Source organism: Herpailurus yagouaroundi, unplaced genomic scaffold (assembly GCF_014898765.1).
Source record: "Herpailurus yagouaroundi ecotype Mexico unplaced genomic scaffold, PumYag 163, whole genome shotgun sequence".
Classification (NCBI taxonomy): domain Eukaryota; kingdom Metazoa; phylum Chordata; class Mammalia; order Carnivora; family Felidae; genus Herpailurus; species Herpailurus yagouaroundi.
The window spans coordinates 52,573,719-52,596,123 of record NW_024412404.1 but is presented as its reverse complement, the minus strand read 5'-3'; the positions used below and the strand labels follow the sequence as shown (position 1 = coordinate 52,596,123).

Sequence of the window (22,405 nt, the reverse complement as noted above, 5' to 3'; positions counted from 1 at the left end):
AACTGATGGTTACCAGAGGGTAAGTGAGTGGGGGGATGGGTGAAATAAGTGATGGGGAGTAAAGAGCAAATTTATCATAATGAGCACTGAGTAATATATAGAATGGTTGAATCGCTGCATCATGTACCTGAAACGAATATAACACTGTATGTTAACTATCCTGGAATTAAATTTTAAAACAATAAAAAAAGAAAAAAAGAAAATAAATGAAGAGATTTTAGGGAAACTAGACTTCAAAGATACTAAAATATATTCAAGGTCTGTACAATTCAAATAGTGTAGTATCACTGCATCAGTAGAAAGACCAAAGGTACAAAATAGAAATTCAGAAATAGGCTCAACTGTCATATACTAAAAATCTAGTATATGATAAAAGTAGTATTTTAAATTATTGGGGTAAGCTCTTTTTAATAAATGGTATTCAGATAACTGGATAGCCATTTGGAAAAATATAAAATCAGATTCAATCCTCACACCCTACCCATAAAAAAAAAAAACTCTAAATGGATCAGACATCTGAGCATATAAAATAAACTTTAAACATATTAGAAGACAAGACTGCATGGTAACATATGTATACTGAAAGGTGTGGTAAAAATAAATGCCATTAGTAAATCAAAAGATGTAATAAATTGGGAGAAAATACTCACAACATATGTGACATAAAAGGCCTAAAATCCCTAATTTATGAAAAAAAAAACTCTTTAAAAAAGGGAAGAACTAACAATCCCATAGAAAAACTGGCAACATACATAAATAGGCAACTCACAAAAAGTGCTATAAAAGTGGTTCTTAACTGTATGAAAAGATGTTCAACTTCACTTATAATCAGGGAAATATGAGCTAAAGCTAGAACAAGATGCCATTTCTCCTCAATCAGATTGTCAAAATTTCAAAAGCATAACCATATGCTCTGCTTAGGAGACTGGGCCAACAGTGCTCCCTTACACTTATGACCTGCTGGGAATACAAAATGAATAAATCCCTATGGAAGAGAAGTTAGCAATACCTAACAAATCTACATGAGTATTTATTCTTCAACCCAGAAATCCCACTTATAGGAATTTTGGAAGTAAACATCCAGAAATATGAAAATATATGGGCAAAAGTTTATTCACTACATCATTTATAATCACAAAATATTGGAAATTATCTAAACATCCTTGTGCACAAGATTTGTTAAAGAAACCACAGTACATAAACCCAATGGAACACTATACATCTGTAAACAAAACCAAACAAAAAAATGATGAAGATTTTAATGATCTAATACAGATACATATCTACAGTAGGTCCCCTTTTGTGTAAGAAGGAAAAGAATGAATTTCTATGTCTGTGTGTGTGTGTGTGTGTGTGTGTGTGTGTGTGTGTACACACAGATATACATACATGAAATATATATATGTGTATCATAGGGAGCATAAACTGGAAAACAATGAAGTTGTTTACCAGAGGAGAAAAGAGGAAATGGGAACTAATCTCTTTATTTTTAAATACTTTTCTCTTTTGAAAGAATGTCAATGTTCAACATATTCCAAAATATATATATTAAAACAATAAGAATGGGAAGGCGGAAAAAAACAACCACCACCTAAAACAGAAAGTAAACTAAAAGAAATGAACCTAATAAATTTCAAGTGAATACTACATAACCATCCTGAAGGGAAAAGGAGAAGGGGAAGGAGGAAAATAGGAGGAGAGAGGTGTGGAGGGACAGAAAACAAAGAAGAAAGAAAAGAGACCATTCCAAATAACTTGTTAACACAGTATCTGACTATATATTCTCAATCCTGGGCAGAGTAAGGTGGAAACTTCAAACTTTTAAATCTATTCAGGTTTGCTTATTAAAGTGATATAGACAAATCAATTCTGAAAGTATTTCTTGAATTATAGAATTGAGCAAATAAGGAATGTGTTAATGTCATTGGAAGCCACTGTTTTCACTAATGGAGGAGACATAGGATTATGAAACTGGAGAAGGTCCAAAAGAACACTGGAGGGATGTACTGGAATTGGAAGCTTGGGTATGAAGTAATGCTTTCTAACGTACATACATGTGTGTGTGTGTATGCATGCACATGTACACATGTATATGTATATATGTATTTATGTGTATTTATGTGTATATATAAATAAATTACTATTTCCCAGTTCTGTTCATTGAACAGGTCACTACGTTAAGGCACCTCAGTAGCAAAGAGCATATCCAGCACTGAGAGCTCTACAAAAATATTTTTTAAATGGCTGATCCAAGGCAGAACAGGTGTAAGATGAGCCTGGAACATCTTCTTATAACAGAAAGTAAGGAAGAATTCACAAAATGAGGATGGGTATGTGTCACAAAAACACAAGTGAGCTTGAAGTAGCTCCCACTGGCCAAATCTGGAACAATATGAATGCTAAATAATTAGGTATAACAATGAATTATAAACCACTGGGGAAAACAGGAACTCATAAGTTCATGCCAATAATAAATAGATAAATAATTGGTGGAAAAGGAAGAGCTCTTGCTAATAGAATTGTAGAAGCAGACTGGTAAGTGTAGAGGAAGTATGAGATTTGTTTGTAATCATCATAGTAAAGACAGAGACCAGACATGAATAAACCATTTTTCCTTAAAAGTATGTCATATCCTATAAGACGAATCTGTCTCACGTCTAACTCACTCAAAAAAAGACAAAGGAAAGAAAAAGAAAAAAATTCAGGTCTACTTGTCATATCTCTAATCAAAATCCAAGATTCTGCATTCTAATAGTACAATCAACACTCATGGAAAAATATATTCATTATAAGGGATGAAATGAATAAAATCTCAAATAAATATATAAATGTATACATGTATAAATTTATCAATGTATGTATAAATGTATCACTTATACCCAATGCTGAGCTATGCAAATGATGATCTTCCCATCTCATTTCCCACATATCAAAATCAGTTGGTATAACCATTGATATGAATCTCTTGTAAGTATAATCAGCTGATACATTAAAATGTTTGGCACAGCCATTATAGATTTTCATGTAACCTGTATAATAATGTGATTAAGAATCAAGATTATCATAATCTATCTACTGCATTGCAGACTCATACATAAATGTAATTAAAAAATCAGAATGGAGTACCTCACACTTATTTTTTTAATATAATTTACTGTCAAATTGGCCAACATACAGTGTGTAAAGTGTGCTCTTGGTTTCAACAAAAAGAGAGGGAAATATTACAAAGAAAATTCTAAATTCTTTCTTCCTAAAATTTTATATCTATGAATGTGAAATAATCAGATTAAGAAAAATGTTTTAAACTATGTTTTATTCTGTAACAAACCATTGTGTTACATAACACCATCTTTTTTTCAGGAAAGTCTTAATTTGCATTGTTGAAATTATTTTACTCCTTCAAGAAAGTGTCTTTTCTCATCTCAAAGATTGAGATGCCCTTCATAGTTTGAAAACACTAAAGTGCGTAATGTGTGGATTATATATTTAATACACAAATATATAACTCAAGTACATTACATAAAAGCACAATTGTTTATATTTGCACTAGTTATCTATTGCTAAGTAGCAAATCACAAAACTTTACTTTAATCAGCACATATTTATTATTTCACAGTTTCTGTGGGTCAGGAGTCTGAACATAGAGCATAGTTGGGCTCTCTGATTCTGAGACTAAATTGTAGGGAGCTGGGGTTCACTGTATAGCTGGGGTTTGCTAGGGTTTGTTTGCTAGGGTTGGGTTCTCATCAGAAGTTTGAGTGGGCTTGGGCTTGCTTCTAAGCTTCCTCAGGCGGTTGGCAGAATTTATTTCTTTGTGGCTATAGAACTAAAGGCCTTGGTTTCTTGCTTATTATTGGGTGGAGACCAGTGGCTATGGCCCTACAGCTCCTAGATGATGCCTTCAACTGCACTTACTTCTTCAAAGCCAGCCAAGAAGGGAGAAACTCTCTGGAGAAAAACTTCTGGTAGGACACAGACTTAAAGCATATGCATAGAAGTGACCCACCATAATTACCGAAGTGATATACCCTTACCCTTGCCATATTTTCTGGTTTAGAAGTCACAGATCCTGTCCATACTCAAGAAAAAGGGATTAAATAATAGTTTGACTACCAGAAGGCAGAGATCATTGACAGTCATCTTACACATAAAATTTATTACTACAAAGTGTTTCAATATATTTGAGATATGAAAATGTACTAATCTACTTCACATAATATATAGAGAAATTAAATGATTTGATCAAGTTCTAATTCAGATTATAGGAGGTAAAATGAATGTGAAAGGAAAAGTATAGATATAAATTATAATTCTTAACATATTACATTGCACTATATACATTATATTAATATTTCTAATATGTAGGCTAGTAATATTTTTAAAAGTCAGAATCTTTCTGTATAAAGATTAGACACAAATATTGTGTCTTCAGAAGTATTCTTAACGGTTTAATTAAAAACATAACTTCAAAGTATTCTGTGTCTGAAGCAAAGGGATAATCATCCTCTATTCCCAGTAAGCAAACTAAGCAAACGGCAAGACCTTTTAAGAAAACAGTTTCAGGCTGAAATCTTTATTAGGACTTTGAAAGGGCAAATATTGTCACTACATGTCACCTAAATATTGGCTATCATTTCGTGAATTATCACACAATATTATAAATATAGCTTTTTTAAAAAACAAAATATAAAATAATTCCACATTTCTAAGTGTTAAAATATAGCATTTCATTTTGTCCCTATTAATTTAAATACTTAAATACACATACATATACATCTTACCAAAGAGATATACTCTTTCTACTCAGGAACTAAAAACACAGAAGGGGAACATCTAATTGCCACAATTCTGAAATATCACAACAGATGATTTAAAACAGCTGGGAATCTGATAATAAATTTGCATTTTCATGAGAAATTATAAAAAGTACACATAAGATAAAACACACTTGCTTTTGTTTTGTTTTTCCTCTAAAAAATTGATAAAATGACATAACTATGAACAAAAATATGATATAAGGGAGTATCATAGTATCAACATTAATAACATATCTCTAAGACAATTTATCTTTAAAAAAATCAGAAATAGAGTTAGGGTAAATCCTAAATAGTACAGGTTCTAAAGTTATAGTTTCTAAAGTTATAAGGCTGTTTATGTATTTCAGAGGCCAATAATGATAAACAGAATCAGGTAAGTTGAAGATAACTACAAAAGGTAGATTTTACTTCTTAATGTCTAAAACATTGGAGAGCAAAAGAGTGAAAACTTGCCAGGCCTGGATACAGAGAAGAATAGAATCCCAGGATCATTTGGTGACAGTATTTTGTCCCTGATTATGGATGGGGACAGTATTTCATAGGAAAAGGAGTCAGAGTCTAGGCCCACCAAAGGCTGCTGAGCTAATCCCAAAGAGTAACCTTAGGAATTTGAGCAATATAAGGCCTTCCAGAGACTGCAGATCTACCTTGAATCAACCTTATCTCTGAAAATAATTAAGGTTCTACTGCCCTCATGCACATAGCAGAATTAAATTCTCATGGGAAAAGATTTCATCCAAGTTCCCAATCTATGATTAGATTCTGCAAATATGGCATCAAGGACAAAATTAAAAATAACCAGGCACTGAAACAGCTAAGAAAATAAGAAGAGGAGCTACCAAAAACAAATGATGACGACACAAAGATATGGAAATTGAGATGTTAACAGGGAAAAGACACAGGTCTTAAAATAATTATCGTTATGGGGCGCCTGGGTGGCGCAGTCGGTTAAGCGTCCGACTTCAGCCAGGTCACGATCTCGCAGTCCGTGAGTTCGAGCCCCGCGTCGGGCTCTGGGCTGATGGCTCAGAGCCTGGAGCCTGTTTCTGATTCTGTGTCTCCCTCTCTCTCTGCCCTTCCCCCGTTCATGCTCTGTCTCTCTCTGTCCCAAAAAAATAAATAAACGTTAAAAAAAAAATAAAATAATTATCGTTATTATAATGGAAGAGATAACAGAAAAGATCAGAAATTTGCAGAAAAAAATGGAAACTATAAAAGACAATTAGAAACTATAATAGATAGTTTTAAGAATTTAGTCTGAAAAAGTGGGAACTATAAAATGAAAATGCAATAACCAAAATTAAGAGCTGAATGGATAAGATTAACAGCAAATTAGACACAGTAGAAAAGAGAAAAGTGAACTGAAAAACAAGTCAGGAGACAGAGGAAAAACATGAAAGAGACATAAAAGATATGGTGTTACTAGACTCCAAAAACAGAAGGTAGAAAAGAGAGAAGAAGCAAGATTTAAGAGTTCTGGTTGAACTTTCTAAAACTACTGAAAAGATAAATGAAATATATATATATATATAGATATAGATATGAAGAATTAATTATATCATAGTGAGACTGATAAAAAGGGAATTTTTTTAGAAACCAAAGAATAAATTAGACATAAGAAGAATTCAGAAATCTGAATAGGTTACATTCTTTTAAAAATGAATAGATTATATCATATTTTAAAGAAATAATTAAAACCTTTCCACATAGAAAAATCTAGGGCCAACTGACCACCTCAGGGATATTACCTAATAATGGAGAAGACAAGGAAGTTTTAAATAGTAATACCCCAAATCACTGACAAATGGAGAAGATTGATGTTTCAGATTATATTAAAATTAAGAACTTCTCTTCATAAAAGACATAAAAAAACAGTGTGAAAATCCAAACCATAAAGTGGTATTTGCCACACATATCGCCAACAAAAGACATGCATCCAGAATGTATAAAATATTATTACAAATTATTAAGAAAAAGAATCCAGTAGAAAAACAAAAATCATAAGAAATTTGAAAGACCACAATTTCATAAAAGCGAAAATTCAATTGGTGATTATACATAAAATATTTTAAAGATTAAACACATAAATCTTTGAGAACTAAAGAACCTTTTTAGTTCTTATGAAAATCCAAATTCAGACTACCACAACAGAATCCTAAAAACTAAAATGTCTTATAATATCAAGTACTGTCAAAAGTGTAGACAATAAGAAAACTTATACAGCCCTAGAAGGAGTATAATTTGATGAAACAATTTTACAAAAGAGTTAATTCTCTAAAATTGAAAAATCCTCTAAAATCCTCTAAATTTGCATACAATGAAATTGTATGCAGTTGTGAACCAGGAGATATATATGAGGATACTAAGTGCATTTGAGGTTTTGGGTTTTTTTTTAAGGTTTATTTATTTATTTTTTGAGAGAGAGAGAGAGAACAGGGAGGGGCAGACAAAGAGAGACAGACAGACAGACAGACAGAGGCTCCGATGTGGGGCTCAAACTCACGAAAGGTGAGATCATATCCTGAGCTGAAATCAAGAGTTGATTGCTTAACCGACGGAGCCACCCAGGTGCCCCCTAAGTGTATTCGTTTTAATGGTTAAAAACAAAACAAAACAAAACAAAAACCATATTATCAAAGAAGAGATAAGAGAATGAGTAAATAAAGTGTGGTATAATAATGCAACAAAATACTCTACCACATTGAAATGGATCAAATTACCGCTACAGGGATGCAACAACCTGGATGACTATAAAAACGTGTTGAGTGAAAGACATGACACAAAACAAGACACGGATGCAGACATTGAAGAAAATATTTGCAAAGGATATATCTGATAAAGTATTGTTATCCAAAATATATGAAGAACTGTTAAAACTCAACAATAAGAAAACAACCTAATTAAAAAATGGGCCAAATATACCTCACCAAAAAATGATATCCAAATAAGATATAGCAAATAAGCATACAAAAACATTCTGCACATCATATGTAATCAGGGAAATTCAAACTAACACGAGATACCACTACACGCCAGTTAGAATGGGCAAAATCCAGAACACTGACAGTCACAGATGCTCACGGGTATGACGATGTGGAGCAACAGGAACCCTCAGTCATTGCTGATGGAAATGTAAAATGGCACTGCCACTTTCAGAGACGTTTTGGCAGCTTCTTACAAACTTAACATACTGACAACATAGAATCCAGCCATGGTTCTCCTTGGTAGTGACCCAAAGAAGCTGAGAATTTATGTCCAGACAAAAGTGCACATGAATGTTTACAGAGACTTTACTCATAATTTCCAAAATTTGGAGGCAATTAAGATATCCTTCAGTAGATTGAGTGGACAAATAGTGTGGTACATTTAAAGAAATATTATTCAGTGCTGAAAAGACAAGAGTTACCATGCCATCAAAAGACACGGAAGAAACTTAAATGCATATCACACCAAGTGAAAGAAGCCAATCTGAAAGGTTCCACACTGTATGATTCCATCTGCATAACATTCTGTAAAAGACAAAACTATGGAGACGGTAAAAAGATCAGTGTATGCCAGGAGTTAGGGGAAAGAGACGAATAAGAGAGAGAGGCACAGGGAATTTTTAGGGCAGTGAAACTACTCTGTTTGATACTATAGTAGTGGATGCAAGTCATTTATACATTTGCCAAAGTCCACAGAATGTGCAAGACCAAGAGTGAACCCTAATGTATGTAAACTCTGGACTTTGGGTTTTAATGTGTTAATGTAGGTTCATAAATTATATCAAATGTACCACTCTGGTGAAAAGTATTGATAATGGAGAAAGCTATGCATGTATGAGGTAATGGGTACATAGGAAATGTTTACACTTTCTGTTCGATATTTTGGGAACCAAAACTGCTCTAAAAACTAAAGTCCATGAAAAAAAATCCAGATTTATGGGGCGCCTGGGTGGTGCAGTCGGTTAAGCATCCGACTTCAGCCAGGTCACGATCTCACGGTCCGGGAGTTCCAGCCCCGCGTCAGGCTCTGGGCTGATGGCTCGGAGCCTGGAGCCTGTTTCCGATTCTGTGTCTCCCTCTCTCTCTGCCCCTCCCCCGTTCATGCTCTGTCTCTCTCTGTCCCAAAAATAAATGTTGAAAAAAAAATTAAAAAAAAAAAAATCCAGATTTACAAGTCAATGAAAAGATTTTTTAAAAAATATAAATTCAATGTCTTTAAAATTAAGAAAAAAAAACTAAAAATAATTACTGGATCAAAATAAAATAAAAATTACTGATAAATTAGAAAGCATTTCACGTCGGGGCATCTGGGTGGCTCAGTGGGTTAAGTGTCCCACTTCAGATCTGTGAGTTCGAGCCCCATATCCCTGCTTTGGATTCTTTGTCTCCCCCTCTCTCTATCCCTACCCCACTCATGCTCGCTCTCTCACTCTCGCTCTCTCAAAAATACATACACATTTAAAACAATTTTTTTAAAGAAACTATTTCACATTAAAAATATATAAACTGAAGAGTGATTAATCTGAAACTTAGTACAGAGTACAAATTTCTTCAGAATAAAAACAATCTCTACATTATGTAATTCTTTTCCTAAAGAAAAACAGTATTAATAATTTTTGTTATCTGAAGAACAAGTTTAATTAACTACTACATACTTTACATTAAAATTGGAATTTAAAAAGTAGAATAACGCATAGCTCACAAATACTTTTTATACATTTTCCAACAAATTCTCAATAGAAGAAATAATTTTTTTTTCAATCCAGAAATAGTGTCTCAAATCTCATTTGCCAATTATCCTTAATAAAAAAAAAAAAAAAAAGATGTGTATACAATAGGTAAAGAGCACTGGCTTTTTAGTTATAAAACCTAGATGGAAATTCTATTCTAACACGGATTAAATTGTGACTTTGGACAAACTAACTTCTGTGAGTTTCTGTGTCCTTAACAGTAAAATTGGGATAATAATACTATCTACTTCACAGAATTATTGGAAGAATTAAATACAAGTACCTAGCCCAGAGACAGTTCAATATATGTTAACTGCAATGACGATGACAGCAATGACAGCAATGAAGAGTAAAAACATTTAAATAAATTAACAAATATTATATTTGCACCTAGAAACGTCAAAGCAAGACAGAAAGATAATTATCTGAGATAGAGATTACACTGAAATATTTTCCATCATCTATCTTTTTTCCTAGAAGTAAGAATGCTAGACTGGGGCCACCAGAAATGAATCGAACGGACATAGGAGTGTAGAGCAGTAATTCATCATTTTTTTTAAGTATGTATTTATTTATTTATTTTGAGAGCAAGAGAGAAAGAGAGAGAGCAGGGGAGGGGCAGAGAAAGAGAGAGAGAGGGAGAGAGAATCCCAAGCAGGCTCCACACTGTCAGTGCAAAGCCCTACACAGGGCTCAATCTCAAGAACCATGAGAAATCATGACCTGAGCCCAAATCAAGGGTTGGATGCTTAACCAACTGAGCCACCAAGGCATTCCTAGCAGTAATTCTTCATCTTAAAGCATACATGCATTTGAAATGCATCCATATTTTGATAAAACATCTACATATACACCAGATATATTCTCCACATTAAAATGTGGAAATTTACTGTAATTAATTTCTTCATAGAAGGTTAAGTTGAAACATACTAGAAGGTATTCATTTCATTCTCTGATATTTTGAGCTAATTTTTAATAATAAATATAGAAGACTGACCAAAATAAATTGAAAGTTTATAGTATATGTTCTTTCTTTGGTCTTTGTTTGTTTCTTTTTGTAATTGTTTCCAATTTACAATTAGTATATCCTACACCTTAATTTGATACTCTGCTCCTACTGCACACTTCTTTTATAAAAACATCCCAACAATACTGTATGTATTGAGCCCTATTCTGACCATCTAGAATTAAAACCACTTAACTTTTCTATGCCTTATGTCAATGCAATAATCAAACTCGAGATCAAGGACTATGCTGAAGTCTTCTAAGAGACAGACTTCAATGAGAATAACTCCTATAAAAGGGATGGAAGAGTGTACAAAAGCTTTAAGCGATGAACAGGGATAAGCAAATTAACCCAAACACCTCACAGACAATTCACTAAACTAACACCACAAGTCACACTTAATGAATAGGTCATTTAAGGTAACTCAATTGGAAGTGCTGTAATTAAGGATGCCAAGCAAGATGCCAAGGGAATAGTAATTACTCATGGAAGGGTATGCTTACTCCTATAAAAAACTACCTTAAAATATCAGTAATTTTACACAATAAAACTTTGTAGCTTAAGGCACAATCCAGTGGAGAAGGGGTGCAGTTGGGGAAGATGTCTGGCTGCAGGGAGCCTTCCAGGACCAGCACTATTCCTGCACTCTGCCATCGTTCGGGTCCTCCTCTTCCTCTCTCCACTGAACTACTGGACGGGGAAAAGAGGATGCATGACACAAGAGCTTCTTAGGGGCGAGGCTTGGAGAAATGGACACTGGTCAAATGTTTATTGGTCAGAACCCAATGAATGACATGACCTCCAGCCTAACCAATAGTAACTAGGAAACAGAACCTAGTTGTGTTTAGGTTGACAACTAAATGAAATTCTATCTAGTGCAGTTCTGGGGGCTTAGAAAGGACTTAATGGCAAAGATAACAGATTTGAAAGTATGTCCCTAAAAACCAGAAGTTTTAAATTCAAGAAGACAAACTCCAGAAGAACTCAAACATTTTCATGACATAGAGTTGTCTTTACTCAAGGTGGACTTTTTACCAGGAGAGCACCTTCCTGGGGAGCTGGGAGGTGAATAATACCAAATCTGTCTTCACATTGGGCAAGCTTAAACTGAATTGGTAACCTGCTTTCTCAACTGATATTCTGAGATTTATGCCCTTACGGTCTCTCACTCGAATAAATGTTTTTGAAATAAAGCAAGCATAGGAGTTCCTCAAATATCTTACATCTTAGATATCAAGGCTGCTTGGTTCATCAGCACAAATAAACCATTAGCCCTATCAGTAGTTGTGACTACAGTGGGCAAAAATGAGTGAGAAAAATTTAATGATATTTACTGTTAGTATTTGAAGATTATATTCATCAGATGTTTATCCACTTGTGTTTATGAAGCTGGTAACCGTATGCAAATTAGATACAGTGCAACACAGTACAAAAAGGTAGGTTGTACAGCAAATGATTCCTTAATGTATATTAGGGCACAGTGATGAAACAGGTATTATATTTCCCCACTCCCAGTATAGAAGACTTTTAAAAATGACAAGAGAAATTGGAGGAAACAAAAGTCCTAAGTTATATTCATTTATATTTGTTTTTAAAGCCCCTGCTTTGTGCTAGAAATTAGTTTAGAATAGAAGGCACAAGTTTATGATCTTCCTAAAATGGAAAAGGCATTGGCATTATCCTCTGCCTCCTTCCCATTAAAAAAAAAAAGAAAGAAAAGAGAAGAAAAGAAAAGAAAAGAAAAGAAAAGAAAAGAAAAGAAAGAAAAGACCAGATGTAATGAAACAGAAACAAAATGGAAAAATGGCTAATAATCTTAGATATTCCTGGCCTAAAGGTAAACTAGGGAGGAAAAAAGTACTCAGGAAGACTATCCTCCTAACGCCATATATGTCAAAGTGCATCAAGGACTATTATTTCACAGTCACCTATAATACTTGCAATAAAGCAAATTTTTGGTCCTCAGCCTAGAATTTAAATCACCATATTCCTGAAGATTTCTTTTTCACACTAATTTTGAGAACCAGTGTCATCAGCCTAACATAAGTTGCTATGAAAAAGCTATAATCAGCAAAGAGAAAAGACTATAAGGAAAAAAGATATTCATTTATTAATTAATTTACTAAATTAAAAGATTTTGTTTAGTAATAGTGTCATTATCTCAGATAATTATAATTCCAAATGTCTTTGAGAAATTTAATCTTCAGTTTATTGTGGATAAAAAGTAAAACATGATTCTGGATCAACACATCAATTTTGATTACTCTAACAACACAACATTTAACGGCACTATCATATGTATAATTATATAATAACAGTACTAATATATATAATTTTCTCCAGAAGTCAGCAAATTGCTCTAAGATCTTATGTGCAATAAATGAAACAACAAAAGTTCTTTGGCTAAAGAAAAACACAAATTGATTAGGTAAATGGTTCTCAATGGAGGTAAATGTAAGGGTAGCAATTATTTATCTCCATAATTATGGATTCTAATGGAACTTACTAAAAGGGCCAAAAGGGATGCTAAGGATAGTAGACATACTGAATGTACAAGGCAACTCCATAAAACAACAAAATATAATTGATCCAAATCCCACATACCTTTTGAACAACATGGCAAATGAACAAGTTTTTGTTCATAATTATCTGAGCCTAGAACTTAAGTCCATTTTACATATAAACTCAGAGTAGCTTTTGCAGGTTTACAACATACACTGAATCTTCTAGAAATGCAACTACCGCATAAGTTGAAAACCCATGCTATACGATTCTGATCAGAATTTAACAAAAATGTGTTCATGAGTTCAGAAAACTTCATCACCAATAGCTATGCTGTATATGGCAACCACAACACGCATCTCTGAGCACACCATGTGTCTACAGAGTATCTGAGACTCCTTTTAATAGACTAACAACTACATATTACTAGTATCAACTTATCAACAGCCCTGTAATTAACAAGGTTATTAAAATTATATTATTTATATCATATATATATTCTTAAAAATCTGTAGAACTACAATACAAAATCTTTGTAGTAGAAATTACATATTAAAATTATTTACCCATGAGTTGTCAATTATTTTTCAGCGCTTAAAATGTTCCCAGATGCCTACAATCCAATTCTGGCTCTTATATTACTGTATCTATTTCCATCCTATCATGTATTTCCTATTATCTATGAAATGATCTGGTTTCCAAACTCTTTTAAAATATCAAAAACTGAATGTATGCCCTAACATGCGGTGGTGTTTCAAGACAGAAAATACATTTCCTATGACATTTCATCATAATTTTGTCGATATTTTAACCACTCAAAGATCCAGCTCCTACTTGAAATATAATACTTCCTCATTATTTCCATTTCATGTTTTAGCATGAGATCTCTAATTTCTGATTTAGCATCTTCATTGGGACCAGAGTGGATGAAAGGAGTTTCAGGGACTTCCTCCACATGGCCGTGTCTAATTTAATGGCTCTTTTTCCACAGGTCAGAAAGCTAATATGAGGGGTCCACAAGAGGCTACATATATCCATCCAATTATGCACTAGGGACAGGGAAAATGATCAGAGTCTGCAGACCTAATATAATCAATTAAACAGATTTATACCAAAATTCCATTTTTAACCTAGTCTCCATAAGTTTCCACTTTAACAAAGGACCTGTGACTCTTCATCTCTAAATGCCAGGAGCACTCCCTAATTTTCAAGATAATTAATTATGAAAATCCATAACCTTCTGAAGAATATTATTTCATTACCATTGAGAATCATTGACCTAATAAATTAATGTTTTCCTTTGCCCAGCCAAAATACTCTGAGCTTCACATTTACTGTGTACAAGACTTAAGAACAATTTATTGACTTGTTAGAATTTAGATATTTCCTGGTAATTGGAAGTAGATTAGAAGTCTAATTTAGGGTCAGTCCAGAAATGTGTTTTTTGTTTGTTTTTTTTCTTCGCATGTAGTTAAGATGAAATTTGTCAATGGTGTCTTCGGATATATTAACATGACTTCGTAAGATACATAGTAACAATACTGAAAAGATTTTTAAGTGAATAAATTAATGATATGTTGGCAATCACTATGAGTTCAAATACCTTATTCAAAAGCCCTTCAGAAGTATCTGCATTCCCTTTTCCAGTGACCAATAATCTACTAAATGGCTTGAGGTCCCATTGGAGAAACTGGAGGAATATTTATTGTGTATATTGATGAGATGGTATGGGTGCTTTCTCAACTTTATTTGATGGGTGCTGGGAACCAGAGATTCAGATCTGAATCATAAAAAAAGGGTGAAGAATGACAATTTTCCATTGAACAGCTGACATCAACTTTCTGCTTATTGGTTCATGGTTTGTTTGGTTTCCTTCTGTTAATGTAAGTCAAACAATAATCTAGTTGGCTGTCAATTTAGCTCATCCGTCAGAACTCACTTGGGCAATACCACAAATTCCTGCCAACCAACATGCCCTGTTGGCCTCTTGGTCTTGTTAACTGTTAAGTTAATTATATCTACATTTAAGGAAAGGTGCAACCACCTGGCCTTTACTATTCTGGATTCCTGACATACCCACTGACACTAGGGAGCCCAGCTGACTGGAAACATTTTCTATTTTCTACTATGGCCTACAGAGAACAGCTACCACTGAGTTTCACAGACTCCAGAGCTTCCCTTACTCTTTATTGTCTTCATGAAGGAAGTGTTCTGGACGACCTCCAAGAAAATAAAATCCATTAATGGGCTATCTGATATATGTAATTTATGTATTCCAATGCATCCAACTTACTGAGTTTTCTGACTCCAATACTCAAAATCTCTTCAAGACAGTTCTAGCATCCCCCAACCTATGGTCTAGAGGCAATCAGCATGCCCACATTTTAAAGAGCCATCAGCAACTACTGGTATATCAAGAAGACATGAAATCCTGAATCATAGGAGCACATCAGTAAATTCTCCCTCTCCCATCTTATATTTCATGCCCCTTGGTCCAATACCCTCCAGGTCCACTCTTATTCATATATGCACTGCTGATTCCTGCCTCTGCATATTTCTCAGGCTTTGCAACTTTTTCAGTAATATCTCTTACCTATCTACAGCAGAGAATGTGTCTTCCCAGTCATGCTACTTTGAGATTTGACACTTCTTCCTGATTTGGAGACAATAAGTGGAGGCAGGGTGCACTCTGGAGGAGGTCAAACAACTTTTTATAAAGCATAAATATCAGGTCAGGTGAAATCTTTGCATTGTTGCCAGGGAGAGGGAAGCTACCCTACTCTAACAAATGACAGAGGATGACTTCTAGCCAGGAGTCTTCAAGGGAATGAATCTAGGATTCAGGGTTCTGAGGTCATACTTATAAGTGTCCCTGATGTACACCTGAAACTCCCACTCCTTGTCATCAGGCAGTGACTGGCATGGATGAACTGTCACAGTTGACCTTTCAGTTTCATTTAGAGCCAGCCAACCTTATAATTAAATCCTGGGCATAAGTTTCAACATACTCTGTTCTCTAGCTGTAGAAGGTAAGGGTCTTTAAATGTCGTCATGAAGGCCTTCTGATGTTCGCAGTATGCCCTGAGTTGATGGAAGGCTTCTTCAACGTTTTTTGTTTTTTTGTTTTTTTGTTTTTTTTGTTTTTTTTGGGACAGAGAGAGACAGAGCATGAACGGGGGAGGGGCAGAGAGAGAGGGAGACACAGAATCGGAAACAGGCTCCAGGCTCTGAGCCGTCAGCCCAGAGCCTGACGCGGGGCTCGAACTCACGGACCGCGATATCGTGACCTGGCTGAAGTCGGACGCTCAACCGACTGCGCCACCCAGGCGCCCCGGAAGGCTTCTTCTTTAAGGCTTTATGGCAGTTGACAAGAGCCAGCCAAGTCCACAATCATAGTTAGCTATCCCCCCATAACTTCCTGGTGTTAAAGTTTCTGCACAAACTCACACTTCTTCAACCTATACCTTATCCTATCAAACACAGTTAATATTCTCAATAATTATATTATAGCACAATAGGATAACCACTATCCCACTTACCATTATTAGCATTACAGTGCTTATTGCCATCTGGTAAGTCACCCAACTACAACATCCCATGCTGAGGGTCTGTTGCCAGGAGCCACTTCCAGAGCAACTGCCTTAGTTGGAATTACCTCAGTAGCAGATGCTGAAGATAAGAGCTTGGATATGGGTGTTGGCCAGTTATCTGAGGAAGCATTGGTGACATAGTGGGAAATGTAGAACAAACTCTCTCCCCTCTCTGGTTGAGGATGACACGTATCGGCATAAACTGCCTTACCCTTCCTGGTTGCACTGGGCAGAAATGAGTAGCTTTGGAACTAAAAGAGGAACAAAGACTCTCATACTTTAGTGGAATACCGGAAAAGTACAGGAAACTGTCCACTATAGCTTTGATGAAACCATGACAGCCAAGGGAGGTGGCAAGATACATCATAAGTATCTGCTACAACATTTAATCAAAACTTCTTTCACTTATTTTTATTTTATTAAAGAATATTATTTCCCACTGAAGAACACCAATTTCTTTCACAAGGGATTTTTACAAGGCTGAAGAAATAAAACAAGTTTACTACTGACTTCTTTACACTATTACATTGAAAAGTGAGAATTTCACAGTATCAAGTTGTATTTCACAGAATGAAATACGTGTTACCTTCACATGTAAAACTGAGAAATTTTTCAAAAATAATGTTGTGTTTTCTTTGAAGTCTGCATGTTGCTCCTCAAAAGTACACAATTTTCATAGAGAATACCACCTCACTCATTACATATTTATCTTATAGTTCATATCTCCATTATACTCATGTTATAAGTTACCATTCTCAGTTCCAAACTGTTTTTTAGGTCAGAGCCAGAATGAGAACTGTCAAGATAAATAATGTCGTGCCCCTTTAAATGAGTGTTTTGACCTCATTACTGTAGCCCTGGCAACTGTGTCTGCCACTCCCTTTCCCCCAGCTTATACCACAGGAAATGCATTCTTAAAATTTTCTCCATTTTGTTCCTTTAGCAACTGGTGGGCTTCACTGGGGGAGAGGGGATACTCTAAAAAGGGTTTGGACCCCTATCAATTCCTGTGGCCCGCAGGAGCTCTGCTCTCCAACAGTGCAAACCTGAACAGCCATTTATCAACTACCTCAGCTCAGCTCAGCTCTCCTAAGTTTCCAGTTGGTTTCACTCCAGGTAACCCAGTGTTCTAGTCCCCTCTCTCCCTGAAAGCTCCTGTTTCTCTCTACTTTTTTGGCCATTTGGTTACCCTGTGATCTCAATTCTCCAATGATTTCCAGCAAGCTCATGGATTTTCAGTTTGCCCAGCTCTTTTTTCTTTCACTGTAAAGGTGGGACTGATGGGTACTATTTCCAGCTCTCTATGTCCTTACGCAAAAATCGAAAGTGCTATAATCACTTCCATTTTCACTTCTTTCTTTGCTTTACTGATGTAGTTTCCCCTTCTGTTCACTGTATTCTATACCCAGAACATTGTACCTCCTCCTTCAAGTTTCAGCTCAAGTATCCTCTTCTCAAACTTACCTAATCCCTCCAGGGTGAATTAATCCCTCCCTTTTCAGTACTCCTTCAACACTTTCTTCATTCCATTCCATTAAATAAGCTTACTGAACCCTTACATTGTGGTACTGATGATATGGTCCCCAAAGAATGTCATTCTAGCAAAGGATACAGGCAAGTACACAGATAATGCAAGGAACAAATTAGCACATAGCAAAAGAACCAATTTCAGTTTGAGGAGGTTATGAAAAATACACAAGAAGATGTGAAGTCCAACTACATACTTAGAGCCAAAAAGAAATTATCCTGTGAAGAGGGAGAGGTTCACAAGCCCTTCAAATCACTATACAATAAATTAGTACATTATATTTTGGCTAGTGTCTCCATTGTTAGCCCGAAACATACTTTAAGCAAAAACTGTGTTATTCATCTTCATTAATAGTACAAGTACTCATTTAATAATTATTTAGTGATTTGAATGGCTAGCTTTGCTTCCTAACAAGAGTCTCATTTTCAATATAGGCACACTGTAGAAAATAATTGCTTTAAGAATGATGATCCTATTTTCATTGCCCCACACTCCAAAGCCAAATAAATAAAATGAAGAAAAAATAATGAATATAACTCTATCTACAAAGACCATCTAAAAAATACTATACTAATTAACATTCCAATTTTTCCCTGCTTATAAAAATCATAAATAATAACTAGGGCAAAATGTACTTTCATCATTCAGAACCAAATAATTTATTGTTTTACTATTTCATACATATGCCAAACCCTGTAACTCTGTATTTCTAAGCTTATAATCCCATGAGTTCCATGAATTAAAACACTGCTCTCTCTAATCTGGAAACAAAAGTATCTTACTACAGTACCACATCACATAAGAGATAATTATTATAAATGATTGTACCATTTATACAAAACTACAGTACAAATTTAAATTGTCAGTTTTAATTGATGGAACACTGGAATCTCAGAACAAAAATAAAATATTTATTGTTTGTGACCAGAACCTGATATATATTTCATGGAGGGGGAAAGTGAAACAAGAAGCAATGCAAAATAAAAATATAAGGCTCTTGTTAAAATTTTATTAAGAATTTCAAGATGGTGAAAGCAATGCATTAGCCCAAGCATGATGCCCTTCTAAGCATGAAGCCCTGTGCAAATGCACAGACCAAGAAGGTGGCCTGCTTATGAACACAAATATTCAGCAAAATATTAGAAGTATCTGCTATATTAGAACACAGAACTCTGACTTAATTTCCAATGGTACTGAGACCAAAACAGCCTTCCTTAATAGGAATTTCCCTAAGATCTTATACTTTCACATCCTTTTTAAGAGACTATGGAGAAGGAATAAAATATGGTTGTGCTCACCTTCTCTGAACTTAAAAACCTATCATACCCAAATGCCTAGTCAAAGACATGATCATCTACCTTGAAATGTTTAAAATAATTCTACAGCAAATAGCATATTTGTTTTAAATAAAAACAAACAAAATGATCATTTTCCATGGTTAGCAGGTCTTTGGATATAAAAGTTTTAGAAAATCTTTTATTAGTTTTTTCATAATTCTATACTTATTAGAGTTTATGATTTGTTTCAAATACATTTATATCTAATATAAGTAAGTATATACAATTCAGAACCATAAAAATTATTTTAAATTTTTTTTTCAACGTTTTATTTATTTTTGGGACAGAGAGAGACAGAGCATGAACGGGGGAGGGGCAGAGAGAGAGGGAGACACAGAATCGGAAACAGGCTCCAGGCTCTGAGCCATCAGCCCAGAGCCCGACGCGGGGCTCGAACTCCTGGACCGCGAGATCGTGACCTGGCTGAAGTCGGACGCCTAACCGACTGCGCCACCCAGGCGCCCCAGAATTATTTTAATATTATATGATATATTTAAATAAGAAAAAAAGAATGTTTAAATAACATCAAACAGCTGCTTTTTAGGGTTAATTTTGGGCAAGGGGAGAATAAATCTTGAGAATAACAACTAAATTATAATATATGTACGGCTGAAATGAGCACTAACAACTAAATTATACAAAGACAAAAATCATTCATAAAACTACTAAAAGCAGAGTAACAAGAGTGGGTTCATGTCTAGTAAAACGGAAAAAGAAGAAAAGTATAATAACAACTTGAAAGTCTTAAATGACTACAATTTTAATTAACAATGACAGATTCAAAAGAAAGGCAAAAAAAATTTGATTAGAGTTATTTATTCAATAAGATATGGAGGAAAATTATAAAAATAAAATTCAAATTTGATATATGTGTTTTCCAAAAATTTAAGAGTATTTCTTTTTTTTTAGAAAGATACTAAAGACAGAGGCAGCTGGGTGACTCATCAGTTAAGCGTCCAACTTCAGCTCTGGTCATGATCTCACAGTCCATGAGTTTGAGCCCAACGTCAGGCTCTGTACTGACAGCTCAGAGCCTGGAACCTGCTTCAGATTCTGTGTCTCCCTCTCTCTCTGCCCCTCCCCCACTCACACTCTGTCTCTCAAAAATAAATAAATGTTAAAAAAAAAAACAAAGAAAGATACCAAAGGCAAACATATTCTATGGGTTCTATTTTAAAGGCTCTAAAAAAAGGCCATCTTAAAAGGCTTAATTTTGGGGGTGCCTGGGTGGTTCAGTTAGTTGAGCATCTGACTTCATCCCAGGTCATGATCTCATAGCTTGTGAGTTCCTGCCCCGCATCAGGCTCTGTGCAGACAGCTCAGAGCCTGGAGCCTGCTTCGTATTCCATGTCTCCCTCTCTTTCTGCCCCTCCCCTGCTCACACTCTGTGTCTCTCAAAAAATAAACATTAAAAAAATTTAAAAGCTTAATTTTTCATGAGAATTGATAAAATGCAACAGAACTTAGTTTACAATAATATTGGCTGCTTAACTAGTGTAACACTAAACTTAAAAAAGAAAACCTAAACAATTAGTTTACAGCAGAAATTCAATCCACAAAAGTTTTAAAAATTCATTTTTACTTACAATTGACACTGATCACCTTTTATTCCTTTAGTTGTGCAGAAACATTTTCCTGTGTGCATATGACAAATGTTGGCATGGCCACTGCATGTACAAGCTGTAAGTCAAAACAAAAATAACACTTAATATTCTCCATCAAAAACTTGTATCACATTTCCGGGTATTATTTTTATCTTATTTTTATACTGTGTATTTTCTCCCTGCCACCCAAAAACTAGGGTTACCACATAAGTTATCTTTAACTAAAGGCAAGTAAATTCACTTATTTAAAATTTGTGTGAAACTCTTTAAAGTCTTTGGGGCATCCTGAAGTTTAGTATGGATACACATATTATTGTATTCTTCTTTGGGTTCCTTTCCACTTCTTTTACTCCTTTCCACTTCTGATTTGCTACATCTATTTGCTACATCTATTTGATGAAATGAATTTCAAAGAGTACAAGAGTTTTGGAGTCAAACAACTTGGCATTAAAATGTACATCTATAATCACCAGCTATGTGACCTTGGGCAATTTATTTAACTCCTCTATGCTTCAGTTGCTTCATCTGCAAAAAAAATGACAGTAATACTTATTCTTAATTGGATGTTATATGTAAGTGATGGATCACTAAATTCTACTATATATTATACAGTATACTATATGTTAACTAATTAGAATTTGTAATAAAAAATTGAAACAATAAGTAAATAAATAAAAATACTTAGCTCTTAGTAGGGATGTGAAAATTAAATGAGATCATGTGTTTTTATTTTTATTTTTTTAATATGAAATTTATTGTCAAATTGATTTCCATAGAACACCCAGTGCTCATCCCAACAGGTGCCCTCCTTAATACCCATCACCCACCATCCCCTCCTTCCCATCCCCCATCAACCCTCAGTTTATTCTCAGTTTTTAAGAGTCTCTTATGGAGGAGAGGGAAGATGGCGGCGTAGGACTCTGGGCTCACCGCGCGTCCTGCTGATCACTTAGATTCCACCTACACCTGCCTAAATAACCCAGAGAACCGCCAGAGGATTAGCAGAACGGAGTCACTGGAGCCAAGCGCAGATGAGAGGCCCACGGAAGAGGGTAGGAAGGGCGGCGAGGCGGTGCGCGCTCCACGGACTGGCGGGAGGGAGCCGGGGCTGAGGGGCGGCTCGCCGGCCAAGCAGAGCCCCCGAGTCTGGCTTGCAAAAAGCAGAGGGGCCTGACGGACTGTGTTCCCACAGTAAGCGCGACTTAGCTTGCTAAGTCTGGGAGGTCATAAGTTAACAGCTCTGCTCAGAAAGCGGGAAGCCTGGAGGACAAAGGGAAGGAGAGCTGCTGAGCCCCCGGACGACAGAG

The 22,405-nt window shown here is 35.2% G+C and overlaps 1 protein-coding gene across 2 annotated transcripts in view; it reads right to left on the bottom strand.

Annotated features, from left to right (window-relative positions):
* Positions 1–22,405, bottom strand: part of ATRNL1 (attractin like 1) — a 788,891-nt gene that overhangs the window by 525,796 nt on the left and 240,690 nt on the right. For both annotated transcript variants that reach the window (XM_040486565.1, XM_040486566.1), the window contains exon 20: positions 21,081–21,174. In XM_040486565.1, coding sequence (XP_040342499.1) covers positions 21,081–21,174 — 94 coding nt within the window. The remainder of the gene's footprint in view (positions 1–21,080; positions 21,175–22,405) is intronic.